Raw genomic sequence first — 27,331 nt, forward strand, 5'->3', positions numbered from 1 at the left:
GTGGTCTGAGTGTCCATTGGGCAGAAAACTAGAATTCTATATTTATCATGGATCCATACTATAAGCATTACATCAGGATTCTATTTTTAGATATTAAATAACAAGTTAATGGAGACAGTTTAGCCCTAGTTTTTGCTGAATACGCTAAGCACAAGATGCTTTCTAGCTGCAGCTGAATACATTAATAAGATATCTCATTTTTAATTGAATAGCTGAAAACATGCCAATATGTGAGAGACAATTATAAACTGTTAAAAAATACAACAGCTTCCATTAAAATGGACTGCACATAGTAGACTGCTGCTGAATGTACTTGAAAAATGAAAATCAAATATAGAACCAAAATTCCTGCTTCATATAATAAACAGGTTAAAGTTTTTATAAAATTTTTTAAATAGGTTGTAGTGTACACTTGTACAAAATTTCTTGTGATCAGTTATCTGAGTGCATGAATTAAATAGTGACTTATAACCTGATAAAGAGTAAAATAAGACATCTTTAAATTGGTATTAATAAGGTACAACATACAGAATGGGAAAAATTTTGCCAGCTATTCTTTGAATAGAGGACTAATATCTAGAGTATATAAAGAATTAAAAAACATTAGACCACTTAAAATAAAAGACCCAATCAAAAAATGGGCAACTGAAATGAATAGATACTTCTCAGCAGTACAAATGGCTAATAAATACATGAAAATGTTCCACATCTCACATCTCTGGCCACAAAATGCAAATTAAAAGAACACTGAAATTCCACTTACTCCAGAAAGAATGACCATCATCAAGAAATCAAATAATAACTAATGCTGGTGAGGCTGCAGAGTAAAGGGAACCCTTCTACATTGTTGATGAGAATATAAACTAGTACAACCTCTATGAAAATCAGTAAGGAGATTCCTAAAAAAAAAACCCCTAAAAATAGAAATTCCATTTGGCCCAGCTATTCTTCTTCTTGGTGTTTTCATATTCCAATAATTCATGTGTGTTTATAGCATCACAAGTCATAATAGCTAAATCTTGGAAGTGGCCTGTATGTTCATCAGTTGATGAGTGGCTAAAGAAAATGTGGTATTTATATGCAGTGGAATACTACTCTGTCATGAAGAAGGATAAACGAGTATTCTGTAGGAAAACAGACACATCTTGAGATCATAATGTTAAGTAAAATAAAGGAGAAACACTAGCTTAAATATCACATGGTTTCTCTTATGTGAGGAAACCAAAATATAAATAAAGAGCAAAATAAAACATAGATAATAGGAAATAGGGAGATAGATCTTTTGCAAAAGGAAAGAAGATCGAGAAATGGAGGGAGAGGGTATGAGGGGACAGAAAGGGGATGAAAAATAATTAAGATGTGTTAGGTATGTGCTCCAACTCCATACAAGGAATGTAAAATTTATGTACTGCAAACATATACTAACAAAAAATATAAATTGAAAAAATAGTTTATAATTACTTCCAAAAATAATATTATCATATTTTATAACATTTTACCTTTAAAAATTGTTATATGTCTATTGGTCACATTTCCATTTCAAGGGCCAAACACCTGACATACACAACTGAAGAGAGAGGTAGTTTATTTTTGTTTAGGTTCTAATGTTTCAGTCCACAGCCAGCTGGCTGGAAGGCAGAGAGGTTATGGTGGAACATTATAGTGGAACGACATGGTGGAAAAAAGCTGTTTAATTCATGGCATCTGGGAAGAAGAGTGGGTTTGAAAGAACAAGAGGAAAGAGCCAGAAACCACAGATAGTCCTAAGCTCATGGCACCATAACCCACTTCCTCCAACTACCTCATAACTGCTATTTCCTCAATGAACTCATTGGGTTAACTCATTGAAGGGTGCATCATCATAATCTAATCACCTCCCCTGGAGTCTCTCAATCCAAGAAAGTTGATAATCCAGTCAGTTTTAATCAGCACAAGTCTACCTTTTGTCAGCTTGACACCTAATCACACCTCCTTAAACTACACTCTTCACACAACACAATAACAAGTTCATCATTTAACCAAGCATGATGTAACTGTCCATCATACAACCAAAAATGCACCAACTCCTTCCTCAAAGTCTCACATTCCAGCATTGTCCAAAAGAACAAGTTCAAAGTATCCTCGGAGACTCCAGGCAAACTCTTACCATGAGCCCCTGTAAAATTCAAAAAAGCAAGTCAACTATTCCACGATACAATGGCACAGGGTAAATATTGCCATTCCAGGAAATGGAGAATAAAAAGGATTTGCAGCAAAGCAGGATTAAAACCCAACATAGCATTTCAGATGCCCATTTTGAGACTGGGTTTTTAAATTTGGTAGGTCTGATTTTTAAAAGTTCTTTATATATTTTAGATATATAAAGGTTTAGATGGTAGACCTTTGTCTGAGGAAAAGCTGGTGAAATTTTTTCCCACATTGTGTGTTATCTCTTCATGCTGGTGGTGGTTTCTCTTGCTGTGCAGAAGCTTTTTAATAAGAAGAGATCCCACTTGTTGATTGTTTGTGCTAGTTCATGGGCAACTATGGTTTTGTTCATGAAATCTTTTCCTTATGCCAATGTCTTCAATAGTTCTACCTAACCTCTCTTCCAGCTGGTTTAGGGTTTCTGTTTTAATATTTAGGTCTTTGATCCATTTTGATTTTAGTTTAGTGCATGGTGAGAGATATAGGTCTAGTTTTAATCTTTGGCAAGTTGAAACCAAATTTTTACAGAACCACTTGTTAAAGAGGCTATCTTTCCTCCAGTGAAGGTGTTTGGCTCTTTCGTTGAAGATGAAGTGGCTGAGTGTGTCTGGAGTTGTTTCTTCTAATCTGTTCCACTGATTCACAGGTCTATTTCTTTGCAAGTAGCCCTGTTTTTATCACAGTAGCTTTGTAGTATAGTTGCAATGTGGGGATTGTGATACCCCCTACCTTATCTTTGTTGCCTAGAATTGCTTTTGCTATTCTAGGTCTCATCTGCTTCCACATGAGTTTTTGGATTGTTTTCTCAAGTTCTGTGAAGTATTGCCCATCAACTGGAAACTCGATAAAGAAAATATGTGTTTTTAAATAAATGGATTACTACTTAGCCATAAAGAATGAGAAACTAGAGACATTTATAGCTAAATGGATGTACATTGAGGCCATACTCTTAAGTGAAATAAATAGGACACACGTGTAAATACCAAATAGTTTCTCTAGTGTGAGAAACTGAAAGTTTAGAAAGGATTAAAATGTACAAAAGATAATGTGAAATAGCAAGAAAAGGTCCAAAGTGGAAGGGGAATTGGGAGGGATAGGAGAAAGGAAAGAAGGGAATAAATATGAGAAAAGGAAAAAATGGAAACAAAATCTTTGTAAATAGGGAGAGGTGGAGGGGGTGAAGGGAGGGCAGGGAAATAGGGGAAAAATAAGAACCAAGATACGTCATGTAAAGGTACAAATTCCCAATGATGAATGTCATCATATTGCACACCTAATATGTGCCAATAAAATTAATGAAAAAAACCCCAACAAAGCAAACATTAAGTCCTATAGCTCCATATCTGGCATCCACAGTATGTAGTATAATGTGAGGTCCAAAGGGTGTGGACAGCCCTAGCCCTGTGGATTTGATGGTTACAGTCCAAATGTTCTCTCTCTCTTGGGCTGTCTTCCTAGGCTGCCTGCAGCTTTCCTTGGCAGACATTCCATACTACAAACATCCCCACCTTCCTGAATTTTGCTCCATTCTAGCAGCTTCATGCATCACCCTCTCAGAAGCTCCTGGCAGGGAGTCTAACCCTGTGACGTGTCACCTGGCCTTCCAGATTTCCCTTTAAGTCTGGTTTGAAGATTCCATAACCCCATGACTCTTACATTCTGCTTTCCTGCAAAACCAGCATGATGTGGATAATACCAAGGTCAGCTGCTAGCAAGAGCAATAGCTAATTCCTGTTGAACTGCAGGTACAGTAGCCTCCAGATGACTGAATGTAGAGAAGCACTTCCTTAGTCCCTGAGTCAGCAGTGTGACCTGGAGCTGTATTGTCAAAGCAAAGTCTTTCAAACAATTTTACACATTTTTTCCCATTAAGTTTATTGGTACATTTTAGGTATAAAATACAGTTACATTCATCATTGGGATCTTGTACCATTACATGAGTATCTTGGCTCTTATTTTTTTCCTCTTCCCCTGCCCTCCCTTCACCCCCTCCACCCTTCTCTATTTGCAAAGACTTTGTTTCCATTTTTTTCCTTTTCTCATATTTTTTTCTTTGCCCTTCTTTCCTTTACCCTACCCTTCCCACTTCCCCTACTCCTTTAGACCTTTTCTTCCTATTACACAATATCAATTATACATTGTTTTAATTACAATATCAAAATTTAGAGGACATTACCACAGATTTTACAGAATTTAAAAGGATATAGAAAGCATATTACAAAAATCTTTTCTGAAATAAATTTGACAACTTCTAAGAAGTACCTTGGAAGACAAATTAATGAAACTAGCTCTGGAGGAAATATAAAATTTGAATAGCACCTATTAAAGAAAGTATATTTCTAGCTTGAAAGCCTACCTATATGACAACAACAGGCTCATATACATTTTAACTGATTAATTATATCAAATATTTAAAACAGAAAAAAGAAGGAACACTTCTCTCCCCATTTTAGGATATCAACATTGTGCTAATACTAAAACTGGAAAAAGATAATAGAAGAAAAAAGTATGAACATACATAAAAATTTGTTTAACAAAACAAACTATTGGAAGTCAGATCTGGCAGTATGTAGAAAGTGGTTTTATTATAGGGATGGCAGTGTTGTTTCAACACTGTAAGATCCACCCCCAAAAGTCATCATTTTAACAGAGGAAAGGAAAAAGCCGTAGGATCCTGTCACTAGTTGGAGAAAAAGTATCAGACTAAATTCCACATCTGTTCATGGTAAACACTATCAGGAGGCTAGAAGTAGAACAGAACCTTCTCAACAGATAAGAAATGTACTCTACACTTCCATGAAAAAAGACACCTTAAATGAATGGAAAAGATACAATGCTTCCTCCCTAAGGTAGGGAACAAGGGCAGATACGCCTACTCTTCATCTGTCCATTAAACTTTGAAACATAGGCCCAAACCAAAATAGTCTGGCAATAAAAAGAAACAATTAGCACAGGATTGGCAAAGTAGAAGTAAAATCTTTATATGTAGATGGAATGATCATCTGCAGAGAAAATACTAAGAAATCTGTAGGAGCCCTTAGAACTTGTATTTGAATTTAGCAGGATTAGTAAACACAAAGTATACATAAAAATTCAGGTCTATGTATACTTGCTATAAATGAAGAATTGGATATTGAAATTTAAAAGTTATGTAGGAGTACAAAGGACCTACAAAAGTAAAAAGAAAAAAAAAGTGTTTGAAGACATTTATTACCTAATTTTCAGACTTCCTCTAAAGCTACAGTAATCAAGGCAGTGTTGGCGTAAGGAAAGATATATAGATCATTGAAATAAAACAGAGAATCTAGAAATAGAACCACACATATAGGTCCACTGAGTTTTGTAAGATTATTTGACATTAACATTTTATAGAACATAAACTCAACTCAAGAACTGAGGAAAAATTGTTTTCAGCAAATGGTACTAGAACACCTAGTATCTGTATATAAAAAATTAACCTCAACCCTTTATTTCCATACATAAAAGTAACTTGAAAGGATCTATGAACCTAAATATGAAAGACTAAAACTATAAAACTTTAAGAAGAAATTATAAGGGAAAATGTTCATGAATTTAGGGTAGGCAAGAATTTTCTAGGATACAAAAAACATGACGTATAAAAGAAAAAATTGATAAATGAGATTCCATCAAAATTTAGAACTTTAAATGACATTGTTAAGAAAATGAAAAGTAGTTCTTAGACCATGTTTATAATACATATAACTTATGAACAGAATAGATAAAGAACACTTAGAGCTCATTAATAGACAACCCAATTAAAAAGTAGACACAAGAAGATGATAAATAGCCAGTACAGCACAAGGAAAGGTGTGCAACACTAGAGTCAGAAAAATACTAATCAATACAATAACAAGATCATATTATACACTCATTAGGGAGATGAAGTTAAAAGTTTTAAAAGAACAAATGTCAGCTTAGGTGTGAACCAATTAGAACGTTTTTGTTTTTGTTTTGTTTTGTTTTGTTTGTGGTACTGGGGATTGAACTCAGGACCTTGCGCTTTCAATTCAGGCAGCGGAACCACTGAGCTAAATCCCCGGCTCCAGTTAGAGCTTTTCAATACTGCTAATGTGAATGTAAAATGATAAAACCATTTTGGAAAACAATATAGAAATTTCTTGTATTACTGTTAAGAACGAACAGTTCTGTTCTTAAGTTTTTACTTAGTAATGAAAACACATGTTCACAATAGATTTATACATACAAGTTGACTATCCCTTATCTGAAATTCTTGGAACCAGAAGTGTTTCAGATTTTGGTTTGAAATCCACTTGATCTGCAGAGGATAGGTACTCCTGGGTTTTTTTGGGTTCCTGTCACATAGAGTATTGTTTTCCACCATTTAACTTAGTCCATGAGTTTCTTTTTGAATTAAGTGTGTTTCTTGTATGCAGCATATTGTTAGATCTTGCTACTTGACCCATTCTGTCAGTCAATTTCCTTTGATTGGTGAATTGAGACCATTAACATTGATAGTTATAATGGATATGTATTGACTTATCCTTGTCATGACTTTTTCTTTTTGTTGGATTCTCCCCCTTTGCATTTAATAAAGTGTGTTTCTTGTATGCAGCATATTGTTGGATCTTGCTACTTGACCCATTCTGCCAGTCAATTTCCTTTGACTGGTGAATTGAGACCATTAACATTGGTGGTTATAATGGATATGTATTGACTTATCCTTGTCATGACTTTTTCTTTTTGTTGGATTCTCCCCCTTCACGTTTAATTTCTTGTCATGCCCAACAGATTCATTCTGCTGGGCTTCCTGGGGTTGTGATCCTCATTGTCTGTTCCTAGGATATTGTCTAAAATTTTTGGAGTGCTGGTTTGGTATTCATGAAGTTCCTAAGGTGCTCTTTGTCATGAAAGTATCTTATTTCTCCATTAATTTTGAAAGATAGTTTTGCAGGGTACATCAGTCTGGGTTAGAGGCTGTTTTCCTTTAGGGCTTGAAATACATCACCCCAAGCTCTTCTTGCCTTGAGGGTTTGTGTTGAGAAGTCTACTGTGATTCTGACAGGCTTTCCTTTGTAAGTGATTTGTTTCTTTTCTCTAACTGCTTGTAGAATTTTGTTCTTCTGTTGGGTTTCTGAAATGTTAACTATTATATGCCTACGTGTAGATTTTTTTTTGATCAAGGCTAGTTGGAGTCCTATATGCCTCATTTACCTATATGTCAAGTTCTTTTCCCCTGCTTGCTTGGGGAGTTTTCTGCCATTACTTCTGTGAAGTTTTTTATGTCATCTGCACTCTCTCCTGTTTCTTCATTGACTCCAATCAGTCTGATGTTATTCTTCTTTGCTTTGTCTAGCAGCTGCTAGATTGATTTCTAAAGGTGCCTTACAATTTTAAAGAAATTGTCTGGTCACTAACTGCAGTCTTATCTTCTATATGTGAAATTCTGTCCTCACATTGGCTCATTCTGCTCTGTAAGCTTTCAATGAAGTTTTTAATCTCTTGGAAATCTGTATCTGTTTTATGGATTCCACTTGTTTCCTATGTTGGGATTCCATCATGTTCCTCACCTCCTCTGTTTTTTCATCTGTTTCATCTCTAGATTTATTAATCATGTCTTCCACTATGGGCACAATCTCTGCTGTTATCTGAGAAATTATTTGTGATTTCATTTTTTCCAGATCCTCTTTTGTTGCCAGTTCAAGAAGTCCAGGTGGTTGAATATCAGAGTCTTCCATCTCATTTCCCTTTCATGTTGCTTTAGGTGATTTAGAAGTCTGGTTTTGAGACTTGTTTATGTGTCTTCTCAATTGGACGGAGTGGCAGGGTGCTGCTGGCACCCATGTGGCTCACCTCCTCTGCACTGGGGGGAGGTGGTACAGTGGCCCAGAAGCCTCCTCCTGGGTGCTGAGAGCAGCTCAACTCCTCTGCCAATTTTACACATTTATAGCCTTGATTCTGTGATGTGTGATGTCTTGCTGATTCCTGAGATTCCTTTAAAGCATCTTCCTTCTTATCCTGGTGCAAAGTACATGGTTTCTTTTTAGTAGCTCTAATCTCTCCAGCAAACATACCTCCTTCAGCCCCAACTTTGCACATGCTTTCTTTTATGATCAAACTGAAAGTATTAAAAATTTTTTTGCTCTGTCTTTTGCTCCCAGTTCTCATTATAAATCTGGCTAAAAGCAGCCAGTTGCACTCATGCTATAGTCTGAACATTTGATTGCCTTGAAATTTTCCAGGCCAGATTAATTAGGGCACCACCTTTAAACTCAGTTTAATGCAAAGTCTCAGAACCTGAACAAAATGTATACAAGTTCTTTGCCAGACTGTAACATGAGTGGCCACTAGTTTAATTCCCAAAGCAATCATCATTTCCTTCTGAAATACCATGGGCACCATCTTTATTTTCTGAATTCCTATCAGCATTCTGGTCTTCTGAGCTTCCACTAGAATTACCCATCAAGCCCTGCTTATAGCATTCTAACTAGTCCTTATCTATCCTGCATCTCCAAACCTTTCCATACTCCTGTAAATCAGTTGCAAGGCCTCTAAATCACATGTTCATTTTATATATGCATCCTTTTTTTTTTTTTTTTGTCACTGGGATCATGTCCCTGACATATACTGGTTAAAAAATGGAGATAGAGAGAGATGGGGGGAGCAGGGACATGAATGCAACCTTCCCAGTCACACCACCAGTTACTCACCTCCTCTAACCAGGCCCCACTTCCTAGTAGCACAGTAAGTTATGGTTTTGATGAGTATTAGCCCATCTGTGAGCATATGAGCTTTTGGGGGAGGACATACCATCATCTGTTTTTACTTTATTTATGATTCATTTATGAATTAACATGTAAGAAATAGAAATTAATATAGTATATATAAGTTTCCACAAGGAGTGTGCGGGCAATATTGCCTACAACTTGAGAAACTTGACCTAGGTGTTAAGCAGCAACATAGATTAATTTCAAATGGAAAATCAGTTAAGGTGAAACAGCATTACCAGATGTATTTATACAGAAAGGAGATAATCAAATAACAGAGAACACAAAATTATCTTGCTGTGGGTGGTGAAGTAACATGGAGAATCAAAGAGAGAACTGGAAAGTTATGTTGGTGGAACAGATTAGAGAATGGAAATACTATTAACACTGACTTGTACATCTTGGTTAATCTTTTTAGTTGCACTTCTAGTTTTCACATGGGTTAATTTAATTCTAATCCTTGTCAGGCTAGAAAACTTGCTCCTTTTTCTTTTTTGCCTAGAAGGCCGACACAATGCAGTCTAATTTCTTAGATTCTTAATTAATTAGACCCAAATCAATCATACCTTCACTCTGTGTGGACCCTGCCTTGAAATTTCTTTCTCATTCACCAAATAGAAAAACTTCTTGGTTGCACTGCCTGAATCCACACCTGCAGTTCTCTGTGAGCCACAATTTCCTCAACGAATCAAGACCTAAATTCTTCCCTTGCAACTTTGTTAAAACAAGTCATGAAATATCATGGTATTGGCAAATCCAGTGGATATGTCAGTCTTTCAATTCATTGATTTTATCGTGACATTTGATATGATCACACCTCCAGTATATTCTGTATCATCACTTTCTTTGTTCTTGAGCTATTTACCCTCAGGCCATCTTTCTCAGTTTCCTTCATAGCTGCCTTTTCTTCTACTTGTTCCGTCAATATTGCAAATTGTATTCAACCTTTTTTCTTCTCTTTCACCGTATTCTCCCTGGACCTACTCCTGCAAACCTTCTGATTTATTTATTAGATGATTACTCCCAAATCAATATCTCCATCTTTCCTACATTTTATTTTATTTTATTTTTTTTGTGGTACCAGGGATTAAACTCAGGACCTTGCACTTGTAAGGCAGGCAGAGGAACCACTGAGCTTTCCTACATTTTAACCTGGCCCAGGCCTATATTCTGGACTCTCATCAGTGATAAATGATTTCCATCGTTTATCTCTCACATGCTTTAATATCAACAAACAAACAAGCAACCACATTTCTGGTTGTGGTTGATTCTATGGTAAATGACGCTGCTTTCCTCTGATGTACTCACAGGAAATTTTTTTTTTTTTTCTCACCTGCTTCCTTCTCTTCACCACAGTGTGTTTTTGCCAGTATTTTAAATGGTCTCTTGAATCTATCCCCTCCTCTCCTTTATGTTTCTCTGCCTTGATTCCCAGGGTTTATTTATTTTTATATTGACTACTATGATTTTATACTCCTATATTTAAAACTGCTGCTTATCAGAAGTCTTCTTTTCTTCCTTCCTTTTTTTTTTATTCATTAAGTTTTTACATTTTAGGTATACAATATGATAACATTCATCATTGGGAATTTGTATCCCTATATGGTGTATCTTGGTTCTTATTTTTTTTCCCCATTCCCCTGCCCTCCCTTCAACCTCTCCACCCCCGTCTATTTACAAAGACTGTTTCTGTTTTTTCCTTTTCTCATATTTATTACTTTCCCTATAAAGGTTCCATTTGACCCAACTATTCCCCTGCTGGGTATCTTCCCAAAAGAATTAAAAGAATCATACCACAGTGATATATGTGCATTCATGTTTATAGCAACACAGTCTGTAATAGCTAAAACTTGGAAATAGCCTGATTGCTCATGAACTAGAGACTGGATAAAGAAGATGTGGCTTTTTTTATAAAATGGAGTACTACTCAGCCATAAAGAATGAGAAACTAGAGTCATTTATAGCTAAGTGGATGCACATTGAGCCCATACTCTTAAGTGAAATAAATGGGACACACATGTGTAAATACCAAATAGTTTCTTTTCTTCATCTTAACAAAACCTATTCCTTCATTTCTATTAAAGGCAACTTTGGGTCATTTTGATTCCCCTTCAAAAGCCCTTGATAGATTCATCACCATTTTCAAAGTAAAGTGCAAGAGTTTCTCATAACATATAGAACCATTTGTCATCTGTTTCCTCCTACACACCTTTTAAAGGAACAAAAAATGTTGTTAAGGAACAAAAAACTTAGTTGTGATTCCAGAAACTGTGTAATCTCTGATGTCAGGCTGTTCTTGTGGCCTGTAGCACCCAACTAGTATTTCTTCCTACCTCGTTTCACTGGCAAGCGAACACTCAAGCTTGGGGAATTAATTCAGATTGCTACTCTTATCTGCTCCTTCCTCTACATTAAAGGCCAAGTGAGAAGCTCGTTCCTCCTGACCTCACCCCATCAGGCACACACTTAGGCAAAACACATTGAAACATTTGAGTATCAGTGTACTTACTCCACTAGGAAGGTCCAGGACAAGGGCTTTTTTGTTGTTTGTTTGTTTGTTTTTTGGTACTGGGGATCGAACTGGGGTCCTTGTGCTTGCTGGGCAGGCAGTGGAACCACTGAGCTAAATCCCCAGCCCCTATACTGGCAATTTCAAGCATATTGGCTGACAAACAGTAAATATTCATTGATTAAACTGAACACTATATGAAGATTAATTATTGAGGGAATATACATGTGTGTGCATGTCTATATGTGTATATTTGTGTGTATGCATATATTTGCTTATCTATCTATCTATCTGTGTTTTGAATTGACTTGAAAATTTTATTTTAAACCAAATGCATACAAAAATCTAACAACTTCCTGAGCTCCCATTGCATGCTTGGCATACCACATACTTTGTTTCCTTTAATCTCCGTGGAGCCTGTAATAATATATTCATTTTATATATGAGGACACTGACAATCAAAAAACTTCTTTTTCTGAGATTGCCAGAATCAACATTGGAGAGATTTAAAGGCAAATCTTCCTGTCCCCAAAGTCTGTGTTCTTCCCAGTAATTTTGTCTCAGAAAGGCCACCCCAGTCTCATGTCCCAGGGTTCTCCAACCACCATGGCCTACTATTCATCTTGGCTGCTTCTTCAGAGGCGCATTTGTTTGTCTCAGGGTACAGTCAGAAGGGGCAGCTGACTGGGAGAGAAAGAGGAACAGATGAGAGGACTCCATGCAGGGCAGATGCTCTCTTCCACACTGGTACTCTGCTCCTTCCCTTTGTGTTGAGTAATGCAGTGTTTATTTTTGGCTGATTATGTTTTATTTTGTTACATTTAGGAACTTGTAGAATGAAAAGAAGATGCTGTTTTTAAAACTTGCAATATGAATCAATCTTGGTTTTTAATCTGTTGAATTCTTGTTTGTTGAGTAAGAGGAAATGATTAGTCATGAAAGTTGACGGTGATTTAAAAAAAATTTATGACAACCCACAGCCTACGCAAATTTGACTTCACATACAACCTTTGTAATATCTTATGAAAGAGAATCTGAAATTCAGATCATCCTTTATGCTGACTTCTTACAACTGGCATTTTGCTTAATTTTTAAAGAATGAAAGAAAGAAAGGATATTTGAAAAAATATTTGTTATTTCTCAAAAATAATTTCTTTAAAGGAAAACTCATTTTATTGGTATAGTTTAGGTCATGTGAGAAATACAATGAATACACTGTATGTCATCAGGAGCAGGTTGTGAGCAGACAAAACTGTATCTCAGACAAAGCTCAGGAGTTTTCCTGAGAGGCAAGCACGCTTTTAAAAAATACTTAAATGAAATCAAATATCTTTACACATTTATTTATCTGAGTGACAAATATTTACTATGCTACTGGTAGTTAACAGGTTGTTTCATTTTTTAAAACTCAAGATTTATGAACTGGGCACAAGAAATAAGTGAGGGTATATAATTAATCTCATTCTTTATTATTATTAGTTGTTATAAACAAAGCATGATGATTTTGGGGAGGTATTACTATTTATTCTCACATTACATAAATTACTAATGCTTTTATGTCTTTGGACCTACAATGCTTACTATGTTGCCTATAAAAATCTTATCAGAGATTATATAAAATAAGTGATTTCTGGGGCAAGGTCTGCATAACATTTTGAAATTTACTAGGAGTAACTCAAGCATTCCATGTCATTATTTTGCACAGGTAGAGAGCTGGAGCAGTGCCCTAGGTTCTCTGTAAAGGTTAACTGAATGGGATAACTACATACAAGTTGGTTATATATTGGAAGCACATAACTAGTCTTTGACTTGTTATTGCAATGAGAAATACTGGTGAATGTTATAATCATATAACATTCTTTTGCAATGGAAGTGTTTTGTTTTCTAGTACAGTACATTACATTGGAAATTTGATTTCCCCAGTCAAAAAGAAGCAATAGTTTTCTTGCCTGCCAGTGCAATAATCGTTAGGCCTAAAAGTAAACCATTTTCATATCTAAATGAACAGGCTTAGTAATAGAATGCTTATTATACTAGTTTCTAATAGTAGGAAAGAAAGACTTAAAATATCTGTTAAAAAAACCCTGCTAAAAGTAGTCTAATTTGTGAGAAGACATGTACAGACAATAGTACTCTTTTTTGTATTTTAAAATAAATTAATAAGTCTTTGGTCTGTGTTTGGTTAATAGAGGAGAGCTTTTCCCAAATTGGAAAATGAAATCCATACTTTACTGGTGGCACTAAGAAAAGTTAGCCCTCCTTCTCACCCCACTATGTTCAAAGCATGGCCTCCAGATGTTATTTCATACTTACTTTGCCATGTTTATGGCCACAGTCCACAGCGTTTATGTTTTAGAGATGCATTGGCCAGTTTATTTATAGAGAGACAGCTTCTTGAAGTAAAGACAGTTTACTTTGCGTGTGGCTAAGCTACACAGCACTAGAGAGAATGGCTGTGTCTGGTCACTGCCAGTATGTTCTCTATTATTCCTTACTTAGTCCTTTTCATCATGAGAACTATGCTGTGTTCTTCTCTGTTTTCTCTTGTTTTGTTTTTTGCGGTGCCGTGAATTGAACTCAGGGCCTCCAGCTTGCCAGGCAGGCACTGTGACGCTGAGCTACATCCTGCCCTCTCCTTTTTCTTTTTAATACTCTAAGGTTTTACATGATTTACCCTGTGAGGACTAGTTGAGCTCCTGGAGCTGCTGCCCTGCACAGGAAGTGAATGTAACTCAGGTCCCAGTGGGTGATCGGGCTTTGGTGCACTTGTGTACAAGTCTGGCTCCTGTCAGAGATGCGACTGAGAATAGTGGGAGATGCTCCGCATCTCCCACAGATAGAGGGAGGTTTATCGTACTCTGATAAAATCACTGATGCTTCTGAAGTGAGGCTTAGGACTGGCCAGCCAGAGCCTAGGAGGCACTAGGTGGCTGTATTTGTGGGCCCGGGTTGTTACAGGACCCAAGTACTGGAAGATTCTGCTATCCACCCTAAGCATGGAAAATGAGAGTATTAAACTGTGAAACTGGGTTCTCCTTTTTCTCCCACTACGACTACCTCAGTATCATGTAGGTAATGTTAAACAGCGTTTATTTCCAGAGATTGTTTCGCAACATAAAGCAGCAATGTCTTTTCAAAGTTGTTTTTCCTTACTTCTGCTTTGGTGAGGTCCTCAGAGTGTACTTAGATTTTTAGTGTGCTTTTTGAGTTTGGGAATCCAGTTCTTGGGAGACCAGGCCAAGGACATTACAAAACAGAAGTGGGCAGCAGGCGAGCCAGCGGCGGCTGGGGAAGCACTGAGGACCATTTTCCCGTAGGACAAAGTGACATCTTTGAAAACCACAAGTGCAGGAAAATGGAAGATTTGTCTGCAAATTAAGATGTATAAGGAATTCCTCTTTTAGGTATTTTCTCCTTTTTAGCATTTCTTTCTTCCCATGCTTTAAGACGCGACTTTGAAAGGACTATGTTTTCTGAGGTTCTCTTTGCAGTTCACGCTTAATAGTGCGTGTTGGTCACGTGACACAAGCAAGGCCGGCCCACCTGCCGCTGTTCCTTTTAGGAACTGAAATAACCTCACCTCTTGTAAGAGACTCTTACTAACACTTTACACGCAGCTAGCCGTTATAACTGAGTGCTTCTCCGGTTGAAATGCTCCTCCAAGACGAGTTTATTTTCTGTGGACGTTGGGAACATCGCTGCAGTAGCAGATCAAAGCCTTAATTTTCTGGGCCAGTCTAATAATTTATTTCTGACTGTTGTTATAGAAAAAGAAATCTTTCAAACTTATAACTAAACCATGTGTATTTTCACATTTTCTATTTTTCTTATTTTGGCAGGGGAGATGAGTCTAAAAACTTACAAAATTATAGGAATATAAAAGCAATATGTTTTCACATCATTTTCGCAGACTGGAAAGCATCATTTACCAGGCTTGTTATAACAAAATAACACAAGACTTTGACCTGTGTCAAGACCTACCTGATCAAACTGCTTGCAATACTGTGTAGCCTAAGTGTATGAAGGTGTTTAAATCTAGCTTGAGAGCGCTACCAGCACCTCGCAACCCTGGAAATAATTAACCGTTCCTTAAGAATAGCAAAGTCCACAGTTCGGGTCGATTCATCTGTAGCTTTATTGGTCATCTATTTATTTAAAGAATGTTTCATGAGGCGATGGGGAGTGCATCTGCCGACCGGGTTTGTTTCCATAGCCCAAAGATTCTCCATTAAACATGACGCTTTATGTAATAATAACATAATTATATAATAATTCATATCATACTGTCGCTTTGTGACGAATTAACTTCTCCTTATAGTTTGCTAATGTACCTTCATTTATCTGTTAGCTAATCGATTGTCTCTATTTTGGAGAGATGAAAAGGGTGGAGGCAAGAAAATTAATGCAGGACCGGGGATTTAGCTCAGTGGTTCCGCCGCTTGTCTCACAAGCACAAGGACCCAAGTTCGATCCCCGGTACCAAAGAAAGAAAACTAATGCAGGCTCTAAACTTCCAGTTGGTCGGGCTATGAGCATGTCTACGACCAGTTTATTTTGATGATTAGGGAAAGGCTAATTTTCATAGCAAATTTGGGAAATCTACAGATGCTAGAACAGGATGTTTTAATGATCTCCCCCTTTCTGTAACTAATACCATCTTGGATTTGACTGGACCATCTATGTAATTAAGCCCTACCCTCTCAACCAGTGATGGCAAACCTTTTAGAGCTTTCAGTGATGAAAAAACACCTGGCTGCAGCTCATAGGCTGCATGTTCTCCACCTCTGCTCTAAACCCTTCACATGCGTACATTGAGCTGTGCTTTAAACATTCCAGTCAACAATAATTCATATTTTACTATAGAAACGCATTCTCCTCCCACCACCCCGAAACGCAAACATCTAAAAGGAAACTGGCAAGAAAGGCAGCTAGAACTAATTTGCATGCAACTGACTCACTTTCCTAAAGTGCCTCTGCTTGACGATATCTTATTTGGAATCATAAATTATCCCCACTGCTGGTTTTGATCAAACTCAAATCTATTTTGCTGGAGCATTTGATGTGTTCTAGAGTGACTCATAACCATTTTTTACTATGGGAAAAAGATGAGCAGGGATGGCCTAGTGATAAACAGGGCCTCCTTCTAAATGTTTACCACATGAGGACAATCCCTTGGACATTAAATGCCAAATGTTTTTATTTTTGTTTTTCTAGTTTTGTCTTGTTTTATTGAGTGAGTGCTTTAAGAAGTGCAAATAAAATTCTTCTTTATTAAGTGGAGAGAAATTTACTAAATTATTTCTTACCTAATTTACTCCTATGACTTTTAAATCATGAGGTAGTTTTTTTTCCTTCCCCAATTGGTCAACCAAGAAACACAAGCAAAGTACAGAACCACTGCAGGTGAAGAAGTCAAAGGTCAGGATGAATCTACTACTCCCCGGGACCCAGGGTGCCCTGGGGCACTGTGCTCTGGTCTTTGGCATTGCATTCTGGGAACAAGCTGTACGTGGTTTTGATGGAGTCGCTATAATGATGGGTAGATGATTGCCTGTGCCACTGCCGAATTTCCTGCCTCTCAGAGGCTTTACAGTCAGCCTCCCTGGTGCCCGGTCTGGGATCATGTATGGTAATGTTCATTGCCTCGGAAATATTTCTGGTCATTATTCAAGGGTTAGTAGTGACTGATTTTATTGTGTTTGGGTGTTACCTTACATATAAGGTAAAATCATGCTTCTGGGGAGGCCTTGGATATAGCTCCAGTGCCGGCAACTATAGAAAAAATACAGCAGAAGGAAAGGCTGCACTACTGCATTTTAAAATAGTCATCTCAGGTATCAGTTCTTCCTTGACTCCTTTGTGGGGAGTAAATGCATGATTTCCTCTAAGACTGGAGTTTCCAGGGAGGACTGTATTGTGAGAAATGGGAAGCAGAGGCTGCGGCTTGAAGAATCAGAAAGGATCCTAGCTCACGTGTTTATTATGTGCTACAGTTTCAAAGCACTCACAATGTCCTGGATTACTTTAGATTTTACTGTAAAGGTAGTAAAGTTTTCCATGAACTTTTAAATCGATGTAAAACAATCTCTTACCTGAAATCTACATGTGATGGAATTGAAGCATAGCTAAAATAGTGACTGATTTTAAAAACATGGAAAGTAATTCATCAGTTGAACCCCAATTAGCCAGAAAATTGGGTAATTAAGATTAGTATTCATCTTTGTTTATAAACTTGTCCAATGTGTTTGCCAGTTCTGTATGTTTAAAGGTAAAACGTAATGTTTAGTGGAAGATTCAATATATATAATTCAATATAATCCAAGATACATATCATCATTTGGAACAATTTTCATTGCAGAGCTATAGATATAGAAGTATAAGATATTTTACAAACTGCTGAAATGTCAGATTATTTTATAGTCATGTAATTTAGTTTCCTGCTATTTTCATGCTGTTTTCCAGTTTATGGAATATTCCTTATACTTCAGATTCTCTTACAAACATATTTTAATGACTATTAATACAAGTAGCTTCTATTTTTTGCTTTCTCTCTCCTTCCTTCTTTCTTTCTTTTTTTTTTTTGGTACTGGGGATTGAACTTGGGTCCTTGCGCCTGCACAGCAGGCGGCGAAACCACTGAGCTAAATTCCCGGCCCCTCCTTCCTTCTTTCTACTCCCTTCTTATCCTTTCTTTTTTTTCCTTTCCTTAATTTTTTTCTATTTATATGATTGATATGTCAGCCTCTGCATTATTTCAGTGTAAGACAGGCAGAACAGGTGTGTGACAATCAAAATCTTGTTAGTGCGTGTCTAAAAGTAGCTAGAGAACGTGAGACATCACGTGAAGGAAGTTGGCTCAGCTGTCCCAACAGTGAGGGTGGCCTGTTTGTTCACTGCAGTGCTGAGTAGGGCTTCAGGGAAGAGATGGCAGGGCTGGTACACGCTCTGTTCGCACACTGGAAGATAACAGAATTGAGGGCTCTTCAGTCATTCAGGGCTGCAGAAATCCAGGATTTCCCAGTCAGATCCGCTATTCCCCTTCAGTGTGAACTTTAACCTTCCTTTGATAACACATCATTCTTCTTTCTCCTTTTCATTCTGCTTGCCTCCAACATACTTTCTTCTCCCATGCAGTGCTCCCCCAACTAGTCCATAAGCTCCTAGCACCACAAGCTTACGCACATACACACACACACACACACACACATACACACACACACACACGCAGAGTCACATTTTGACCTCAGGTTTGGTGTTAAGTCCTATTCTGGGTTGAGTCCTCTAAGATGTGGTTTCTTGGGCTTTTTCATAAGGTACTAATTCAGATCACAGAAAAGCATTTTAATATTCCACATCATGAATAATCTTTGAACTAAAAATAAAAAGGATTTTAAGGGGTATGATGAAAGGGAGAAAAAATAAGATTTAGGATTGGCCATAGCAGAGTATGTCTGTCAGGCTCACTGGTTGCTGGATGTGTGGCTTTGGGCATTTTTCGGTCCTTCAGCTTCTTCATTGGTAAAACAAGGATATCGGTAACTCCCTCAAAGGCCTTTTGGCATAATTATGTAATATATTTAGTCAAAGAGCAATTGTCTAACATAGAGGAAATTCAGCCATTTGTTTTCATTTTTTAAATAATGACTATAATTTACTAAGTGAGATGAAGTTATTGCTTAAAATGGGAAAATTATCAATTTATCAATTAATTACCAGCAGTTTTATTGAATCTCCTTCTTGAAATGGGGCACAAACTCCATGTAACTTGGAAAGTAGGCTTTCTTCCCTGACTGCTTGGAAATAGTGTCTTAAGGATCTAGTCAGTTCCTTTGCTATTAAAATATAGCCATGGGAAAAGAAAGGTGGATTCTATGCCAATTTATAAGAAGTATGTACTCTTAAGAATAAGTAATCCCTTAATTTTAAGCAGATCCAAGACATACTGTAAATTAGTATTTACCTGTGGTTACCATTACTCATTTCATTGAAATTATTACACATATCCTTTTTTATGGATACTACTGCATATCATTAATCAAGAAATAAAACTGACTTATAGGTTTGAGGTGGAATTAGTCATTACTTTTTATTGATACCTATTTGTTGACAGGAGTTATTATATAGGTGATGAACCTTGTACTTATCATTACAACCTTCTGGGAGACGTTGCCACTTCCATTCGCAGATGAGGAATGGAAGCTCTGAGAGACAATACAACTTGCCCAAGCCCACACAAGTTACAGCCAGTTAGTAGCAGAACTCCAGGATAACATAGGCTGTCTAACTCTATGTACAGAGTACTCTGCTTTCTTTCCCATCTCCCTTGGAGAGGATCAGTCTATCTTAGCATTAGCTACATTTATACATACTTTTTCTTCCTTATGTTATACATTGTGATATTTTAATACCCACTAATGTGAACCACTTTTAATTCAATTGCAGCAGAGCAGCAGAGTTAAATCTGTATGCTTTGACAGCCTATGCATTTCCACTTTTGGGAAACCAGGGTTAAGACAATTTCCTAAGGACACTGTGGATATTGAGGACACTTTAAGGGGCATCACCCTGGCCTGGAGGAAGTGCCAGAAGTTCCCTTGCTTGAGACCAGAGATCTTCTCCGGTCCCCCGCTTTCTTATTGGACATGAGAAATTGGGACCACAGCAGAGCAGATAAGTGACCTATCAATGGTTGTACACCTGGAACTGAGCCCAAATCCGATGACAGAACAGAAGCTTCTCCTATTACAAAGCAGAATCTGGAGTCCTGGGCTTCAGACACTGACAAGTTTATACTGTCCACTCCCTCCGACCTGTCTTTGTATTGAGAATTTACCCACTGCTGTTACCATCTACAGAGCCTTCCTCTGTGATTATGTGGGAGCTGTACCAGAAGTTGATGAGTTTTTGCTCAAAGATACTAGTTTGAATATTCTATGATCCCATGTGCTTAACACTTTACTACAAATGGGTTGGGAATTACAGTTAAACTCGATATTACTTTTTACTTCCTTTATATTTTACCCAATGTATGAATTAATCTCCATTAATATTAATTTTTCCTTCTTTTTTATTTGTACTGTGTGTGTGCAAACACCAGGGATTCAACCCAGGTCCTTCATGCTGATATATGTTCCTGACCTTTTTGTCTTTTGATTAGAGACAGGGTCTAACTAAGGCACTCAGTTGCCTAGGCTGGGCTCGAACTTGTAAATCTTGCCTCAGCCTCCTGGAGTGCTGGGATTATGGAGTACATCACTGGACCTGACATCCTTTGTACTTTAACAATTTTAACTTTGTATTTTTTTTCCCAGTCCAGGGAATAGAACTCAGGACCTTGTGCTTGCCAGACAGGTGCGGCACTGCTGAACTACATCCCCAGCCCCTTTAACTTTGTATTTAAGTTTTGTGCATCAAGGATTTAGATCCACTGCCATGGTCAAGAGGATCACGTGGGAAGACATAGTCATCATTTCTATGTCCTGGTTCATATAACCCTTTCCCAGTATTGTGAATGCAGGTATAGACCTTCCTCATGTCTGTAGAAAGAATGGAGACAAATATAGAAAGATGTGCAAAATAGCTTGGCTACTTATACTTGTCTGGATAACACTGAGGACAAGGGTGGTTCCTGAAACTCCCAAAGTTCTAAAACACAGGCACACACTTCCACCTGATGTAATTCTGTGGAATGAAGTGTACTTCTCCTTGAAGATAGAATTAGACATGTTGTGAACAAAGTTAGTTTAAAAACTTCTGTGCTGCAGACAAGAGGCACTGGAGTAAAAGAGGAATACATCATTTAACGTTTTTATATCTTGGAAAAGGAAAAGAGAGGGAGAAAATCAATTAAGCCAAGCAGTCCACATGGGCAGTACAGTTGGTGGAGAAAGGGTGCCCAGACAGACAGACAGACGGGCAGAAGGTATATTAATTGCAAATTCTTCAGAAAGCAGTGATCTCGAAAGGGCTAGGACTTGAGGTGGACAGAACAGCTACTCATCCTTCTGTGACAGCAGGAAGGCTTCAGGGTGAGGCATGAGATTCTGCGCTGGGTACTGAGCTGCCTCCTCCTGTACAGGGCTGGCCAGGTCCTCTGTTAATCATGGAGAGGCCTTCAGCTAGGGTGACTTCTGACTCCAAAAGAGATCCACAGACTGAGGAACTATGGAGAAGAAAAGACTAAATGTTGACGTTGCAGGAGGAACCAACGTATGAGAAAAGACGTTCATTTCTAGGCAATCGGGGGAGCAGTGAAATCAATTAGGTAGGCCACGAGTCTGTAACTAGGATTTTTGTTGATTAAAATAAGAAAAAGGTCGAATACATTTCTCCTAATAACCCAGCAATAAGTCTCTGTTGGCTCAGATAAAGGTGGGTTCAAAAGGCAAACATACTAAGAAATGTTGTAGGTTCGGAATCATATAGGACACACATTCTCTGATTTAGCAGACTTCTCTTTTCTAATTCTTGAGTCCCTAAAAACATTGAAGAAATTCCCCAATAAAACAAACAATAAAACAAAGTGAACCAAACTTTAAAAACCATTAACAAATATATTTATTTTGGTGGCTTTCTCCTGTACTAGACACACCCTGTTAGAAAGTAGTATTCCTTTTAGTTCCAGGTGGACCAGTAGGCAGGGAAGGAAACTGTTTTTCCCTCATTGAAAGAGAAAGGAAACCCAAGACTTTGCAAACATAGTATATTCTCCTGGCTCTATTTTTTTGTTTTCTATTAAATCAGAATTTCCTCCTAATAAGTATGATTCTGTTTTTAGAACAAAGTTACAGGCACATGTTTACACTTATGTAGTCCGAAGGGCAGCCGAGGCTGACCCACCAGCGCTGCCATAGATTGGAGACCTGTCCCAGGGATCACGACCCTTCACAGCTTTGCGGAGCAAGAAGCGATCTCCAGCTGTATGATCCCTTCCACGTTTTGCCGTCCTCCAGTCTCACACAGAATATTTAACTCTGGTCTGCACTCTCCTGATTCTTGCAGAAGCATAGGATGAGAATGACAGAAGTCATCGTAACACTTCTAGGATGCAGTGGCTCCTGTGACGGTAAAACCAATGATTCCAAACACAGGCCCTAACTTCGAGCTCTCCAGATCCCCCGACAGAACCACACTGTCCTTGGAGTGGTGTTCCTCTCCCGGGTCTCCTGTTTGTTGTGAAGGGATACTGCCTCTTTGGACTTGCAGCGTTATCTTTCACTTCTTAAAACAATAGCTGGAAAATTATTTTTTTAATAGGGAAAAGATGTTTCTTCTCCAGAGGTCATCATTATGCTGATGATGGCTTATAGTGTATTGATAATTCTGTACAAAATTTCTTGTCTTCTAAAAATGCACAGAAGCACATAAGATAGCCAGGTGAAAGTATCCCTTCTTTGAATGTCTGGCTCTTTGCTGTGACCTATGCCTGCACGAAGAATATACAACCATTTGGAAGGCTGCCTAGGCAGGGAATAACTGCTGTGTCGTCTGTCTGTGGTCCTAATGGCTGTACCACCTCTCCTGGGCATCTGGTTGTGACAGCAGTGACAGGGTCTACACTGCTCTCATGGGACCCTTTAGTGCACAGTGCTGACTGATACCGATTTCTGTTGCTTATCTTGGACTTTTCGCTTCTTCTGCTGCTGTTTGTCTTTGTTTTCTCGTTGTTCCAGGGTGTCTCTGCTGGATTCCAGACCTTTGTTGTCAGGAACTGCTTCTTTGCTTTCTTCTTTATTCAGTTTTTTTCTTTTCCTCTCTCTTCCTTTTTTTCCTAAAACAAAAGGACACTCCTTTAAATATATTGAATTATGCTCTTTTTAAAGATGACTTAAATTTAGTTTAGATTGTATATGGCATGCGTAGATCCCAAATATGTACTCTTTAAGCCACCCATTCAAGTGCTTTTTATTAAGTCCATGTGATATGCCCAGCAATGCAAACATGAAATGAATATATAATGTAATGGGGCAACTAATATATGGTAGTTTCAATCCTCAAAAATTCTCTTCCTGTAAGTTTGGGATTTATTTTACATGGTATTTGCTTATTATACTTAATAGAAAGTTTTGAATACATTTCTTGCTGTATAAAATTTAATAATATGTGTGTTTTTCTGGATCCTATTTAAGAAACCATTTTTATTCAAATTTTTCAAAGTACCAGTTACATATTTGCAACCTGTTGAGTTATTTGCATGCCATCTCAGAGAACTTGTTCACATAACAAATATTGAAATAATAGTTCACGATGAAAACCAGGATAGCTGTACTTTAACACAAATATTAGTGTACTGAAACTAATTTACATTTTAGTTTCTTTATACAGATTGGTATTGACTAGAACTTATCAATAATCTTATGGTATGAGCTATGAGGGTAAAGACTTTTTGTTTCTATTGGTAAAATAAATAGATATTGATTAGATGTATACTAGATTCCATGGAAGCTCCTGACACTGAACTGGGTTGAAGCATAGATTTAGTCCAGACTCATACACAGAGAACACTGATGGTTTTAGGAAAAGAGTACTTGGATTAAAGAACTGGAGCTGACACTAAATTGGAAATATTGTTTTTATTTCTTTAAGTAGATCTTATGTAAACATTCTATGTATATAATCAACAGTGGAAAGTGATTTTTGAAGGTATAATTTTAATAACATTCATGAACATCTGTATCCCAATGAGAAATTATTTATGCTCAAATCGATATTTTAGTGAATAAAACTGAGGAACCAACTATATTCTTCAATGTGGGGCAAATTCTAAGTATGTATTCCCATATACTGAGTCCTGTTAAATCTGAAATTTGTCTATAATAAGTGATTTGGACAAGATTATTTTGGAAAAATTATTTGCTTGAGAGAACCAAAATATTTTCATGTCCTGAAACAGGCTGCAACTATTGAATTCAGTGGTTTGGCTCATTTTCTTCTTGAGCTCTGGTTACAGAATCCCAGGGAGCAGAATTATTAATATGGCAAAGGGATACTAGGCCAATGCAGTCTCCTTGGATTAATGATTTTATGCCACAACTACCCTTGTCATGAGACTATATTTATAAAACTTTCCAATGACTTTAAAAGCTTGACTTCTTGAGCTCGGCATAACACTTTACTCAGTTTGGAACTCTAGAAGGACACTTTTGAGAATTCAGACCAGAGTGAAGCAAATATCTAATTATTTGGGATATATAGGGACAAACAAAAAACTATTTCTGAGGTGAACTACTCATCCACTGATTTGCCCATTCCATTATCCTTTTCATTTTAAAGAATATTGCTAATTTCAATTTTTTGAGGAATCTCCAACTGATTTCCATCGTGGTTGTACTAGTTTACATTCTCAACAACAATGCAGGGTTCCTTTTCCCCTCACAGCCTTGCCAGCATTTGTTACTATTTGATTTCTTGATGATGGCCATTCTTTTTTTTTTTTATGATGGCCATTCTTTCTGGATTAAAATGGAATCTCAGAGTTATTTTAATTTGCATTTCTCTGAGGCCCAGCAATGTTGAATAGTTTTTCATTGGCCATTTGTACATCCCTTTTCTGAGATGTATCTATTCATTTCACTTGCCCCTTTTTTGACTGGGTAATACTCTGCTATAAAGGAGGGTAAACTTGAGAAACCTAAATTTTAAATAAAAGCAAAATACAAGATAATAAGAAGTAAGGAGATAGATCTTTTTCAAATAGGAAGGGACTCGAGATGGGGGAGTAAAGAGAGGGGTAGGGCAGGGGATTTAAAAAGAATAGAGCTGTGTTGCATCCCTGTACCAACTCCCAACAAGGAATGCAAATGTACTCATTAGAAATTAAAACTGAAGTGTTGGTAAGATTTCCAAAGATGACATCCATGGCCTTTTTCATGCTAGATTGAATGATTTAGCACTTGTACAGCTGAGTTGAATGTAGTAACTAAACAAAGAAAATTGAAGAGTAAATTTACCTTCCTGAATATGTAGCATAATTTAAACTTATACAGCTGCACAAACTGAAAGAGGGAAATGCTGGTTTTCACGGGCTGTATTTGGTTTTCAGAAAGAGATAATCACAAAGATTGGATTACATAATATTTCCATTTGAGGAGCATTTCTGGAGGTGTTCAAGTTCAACCCTCAAAAATTGTCAACGAAAATCATTCCAAAGTTGCATAAAAATTACTGACCCCAAACAAAATGTTATTTTTATGGAAATCATCCAGAAGTTTAATGTTTGACATTGTTCTCTTGATGATAGTCCAACATCTTACAGCTGTGATCCCAACCATCATGTTTTAGAAACACAAGACATATATTGTTCCCTCCCTGGTCACAGATTGATTTATATGTTTGTCAGCCACGTGTGACAGCATATTCAGCTCACAGAACATTTCTGCTTATGAACAAACTGATATGATTATTTCTGAAGACGGGCAGAAACAATTCTGGAAGTATCTTTGAGGTCAGTATTATAGCATTATTATCCAAGGAGTTGCTGTTTAGTCTGAGTGGTGAGCGAACGCGGAAGCTCTGGTAAAGTAACAGGACACCAGTATGTTGTACATCTCTGCCGCCCGAGAGAGGGCTCTTGCACAACAGAAAAATGAGATTATTATTTGTTTACAGGACATGTGTTAGTGGTTGGAAATGCTAACTACCCTAATGCATAAATAATATATTTTTCTCTTGTCCAAGAAATAAAATAGAAATGGAGAAGGGTGGCTGTGGCCCATTAAAATTCACGTGCAATTCAGGATAATTTTATAAGGTTTTCATTGAAAGGGGGACTGCTCTTTCTATTCTGGTGACTTGATGATTTTGCCTTGATGTGGTTAATAGTTGCTCTGGGCTTTTTTTCCATTTTTCAAACTAAGCATTCCAGTTAGGACAGTCTGACATATATGGGAGTGCTGGGCCATTCACAAATGTGCGTGGGTGTGTGTGCAGCACATGGACACATGCGCTTGAATTGGGCTGTGCAGCATTCTGACAATTAGAAAAGAATGTTGGTCCTCTCTTGATGTGAGGATGATGTTTGAGTAGAAAGCAAAGAAAAATTGCTATAAGCAATCAAGTGTAACCCGAAGCTGCTATGATTTGAGTGTCTCCTCTAAAACTCATGTTAAAATTTAATCGCCACTGTAGTAATATGAAAAGAAGGGGCTTTTGAAAGGTGATTTGATCAAGAGGACTCTGCCCTCATGAACAGATTAATGCTATTATTGTCGGACTGGGTTATTGCAAGAGTGTGTCCTTATGAAAAGGTCGAGTTTGGTCCAAGTCCCTCTATGTCTCAGGCAGCTTGCCTGACCTTCTACCAGCTATGCTGCAGCAAAAAGCCCCTCCAGATGTTGGTACCATGTTCTTGAACTTCCCACCCTCCAGAGCCATGAGCCAAAGAAATTTCTCTTGTTTACAATTTCCCCAGTCTGTGGTATCTGTTATGTTTCTGTAGCGGAAAATGGCCTAAGCCAGCCTTGTAGGGAAGCACTATGGGGTAACATTTATGAACACCATCTGTAGGGGCACAAAACTAATGTATTCAGTCTGCATCTGCCACCAAATAGCTGTGTGACTTCCGATGAGCTTCTGATATGTCCCAGGATTAACTGTCTGATACTTCAAATGTGAATACTCACTACTACTTGCTAAACTGAAAAAGGATCACATGAGCTGTATGTAGAACAGTACTGTGCCCATGTTAGTCATGGGCCAAATTAAAGCTAATATTATTAACTCATTATATAAATATGAACTAAGCCCCCACTCCATGCCAAAAGTGTGCTAAAACCTGGGGAATAGAAGTGAGAGAGGCCAACACGATAATTATAGTTGTGTGCTAATGCTCAAGCAGAGACACAGTGGGCAAAGCACTGGCTCCACCAGCTGAGGCAGAGAAAGAGTCTTT

At 37.5% G+C, this 27,331-nt stretch overlaps 1 protein-coding gene and 1 long non-coding RNA gene across 4 annotated transcripts in view; one reads left to right on the forward strand and one right to left on the reverse strand.

Moving 5' to 3' along the window:
* Window positions 1-27,331, forward strand: part of LOC110349467 (uncharacterized) — a 102,683-nt gene that overhangs the window by 45,215 nt on the left and 30,137 nt on the right. The window lies entirely within an intron of this gene.
* Rspo3 (R-spondin 3) overlaps window positions 21,976-27,331 on the reverse strand; it is a 78,385-nt gene continuing 73,029 nt past the window's right edge. For both annotated transcript variants that reach the window (XM_087190148.1, XM_004845951.3), the window contains exon 5: window positions 21,976-23,212. In XM_087190148.1, the coding sequence (XP_087046274.1) occupies window positions 23,019-23,212 (194 nt within the window). In that variant the 3' untranslated portion in view covers window positions 21,976-23,018. The remainder of the gene's footprint in view (window positions 23,213-27,331) is intronic.

Source organism: Heterocephalus glaber, unplaced genomic scaffold (genome assembly GCF_053883595.1).
Source record: "Heterocephalus glaber isolate CG9 unplaced genomic scaffold, H.glaber_assembly_v1.0 deba00001550, whole genome shotgun sequence".
NCBI classification, from domain to species: domain Eukaryota; kingdom Metazoa; phylum Chordata; class Mammalia; order Rodentia; family Bathyergidae; genus Heterocephalus; species Heterocephalus glaber.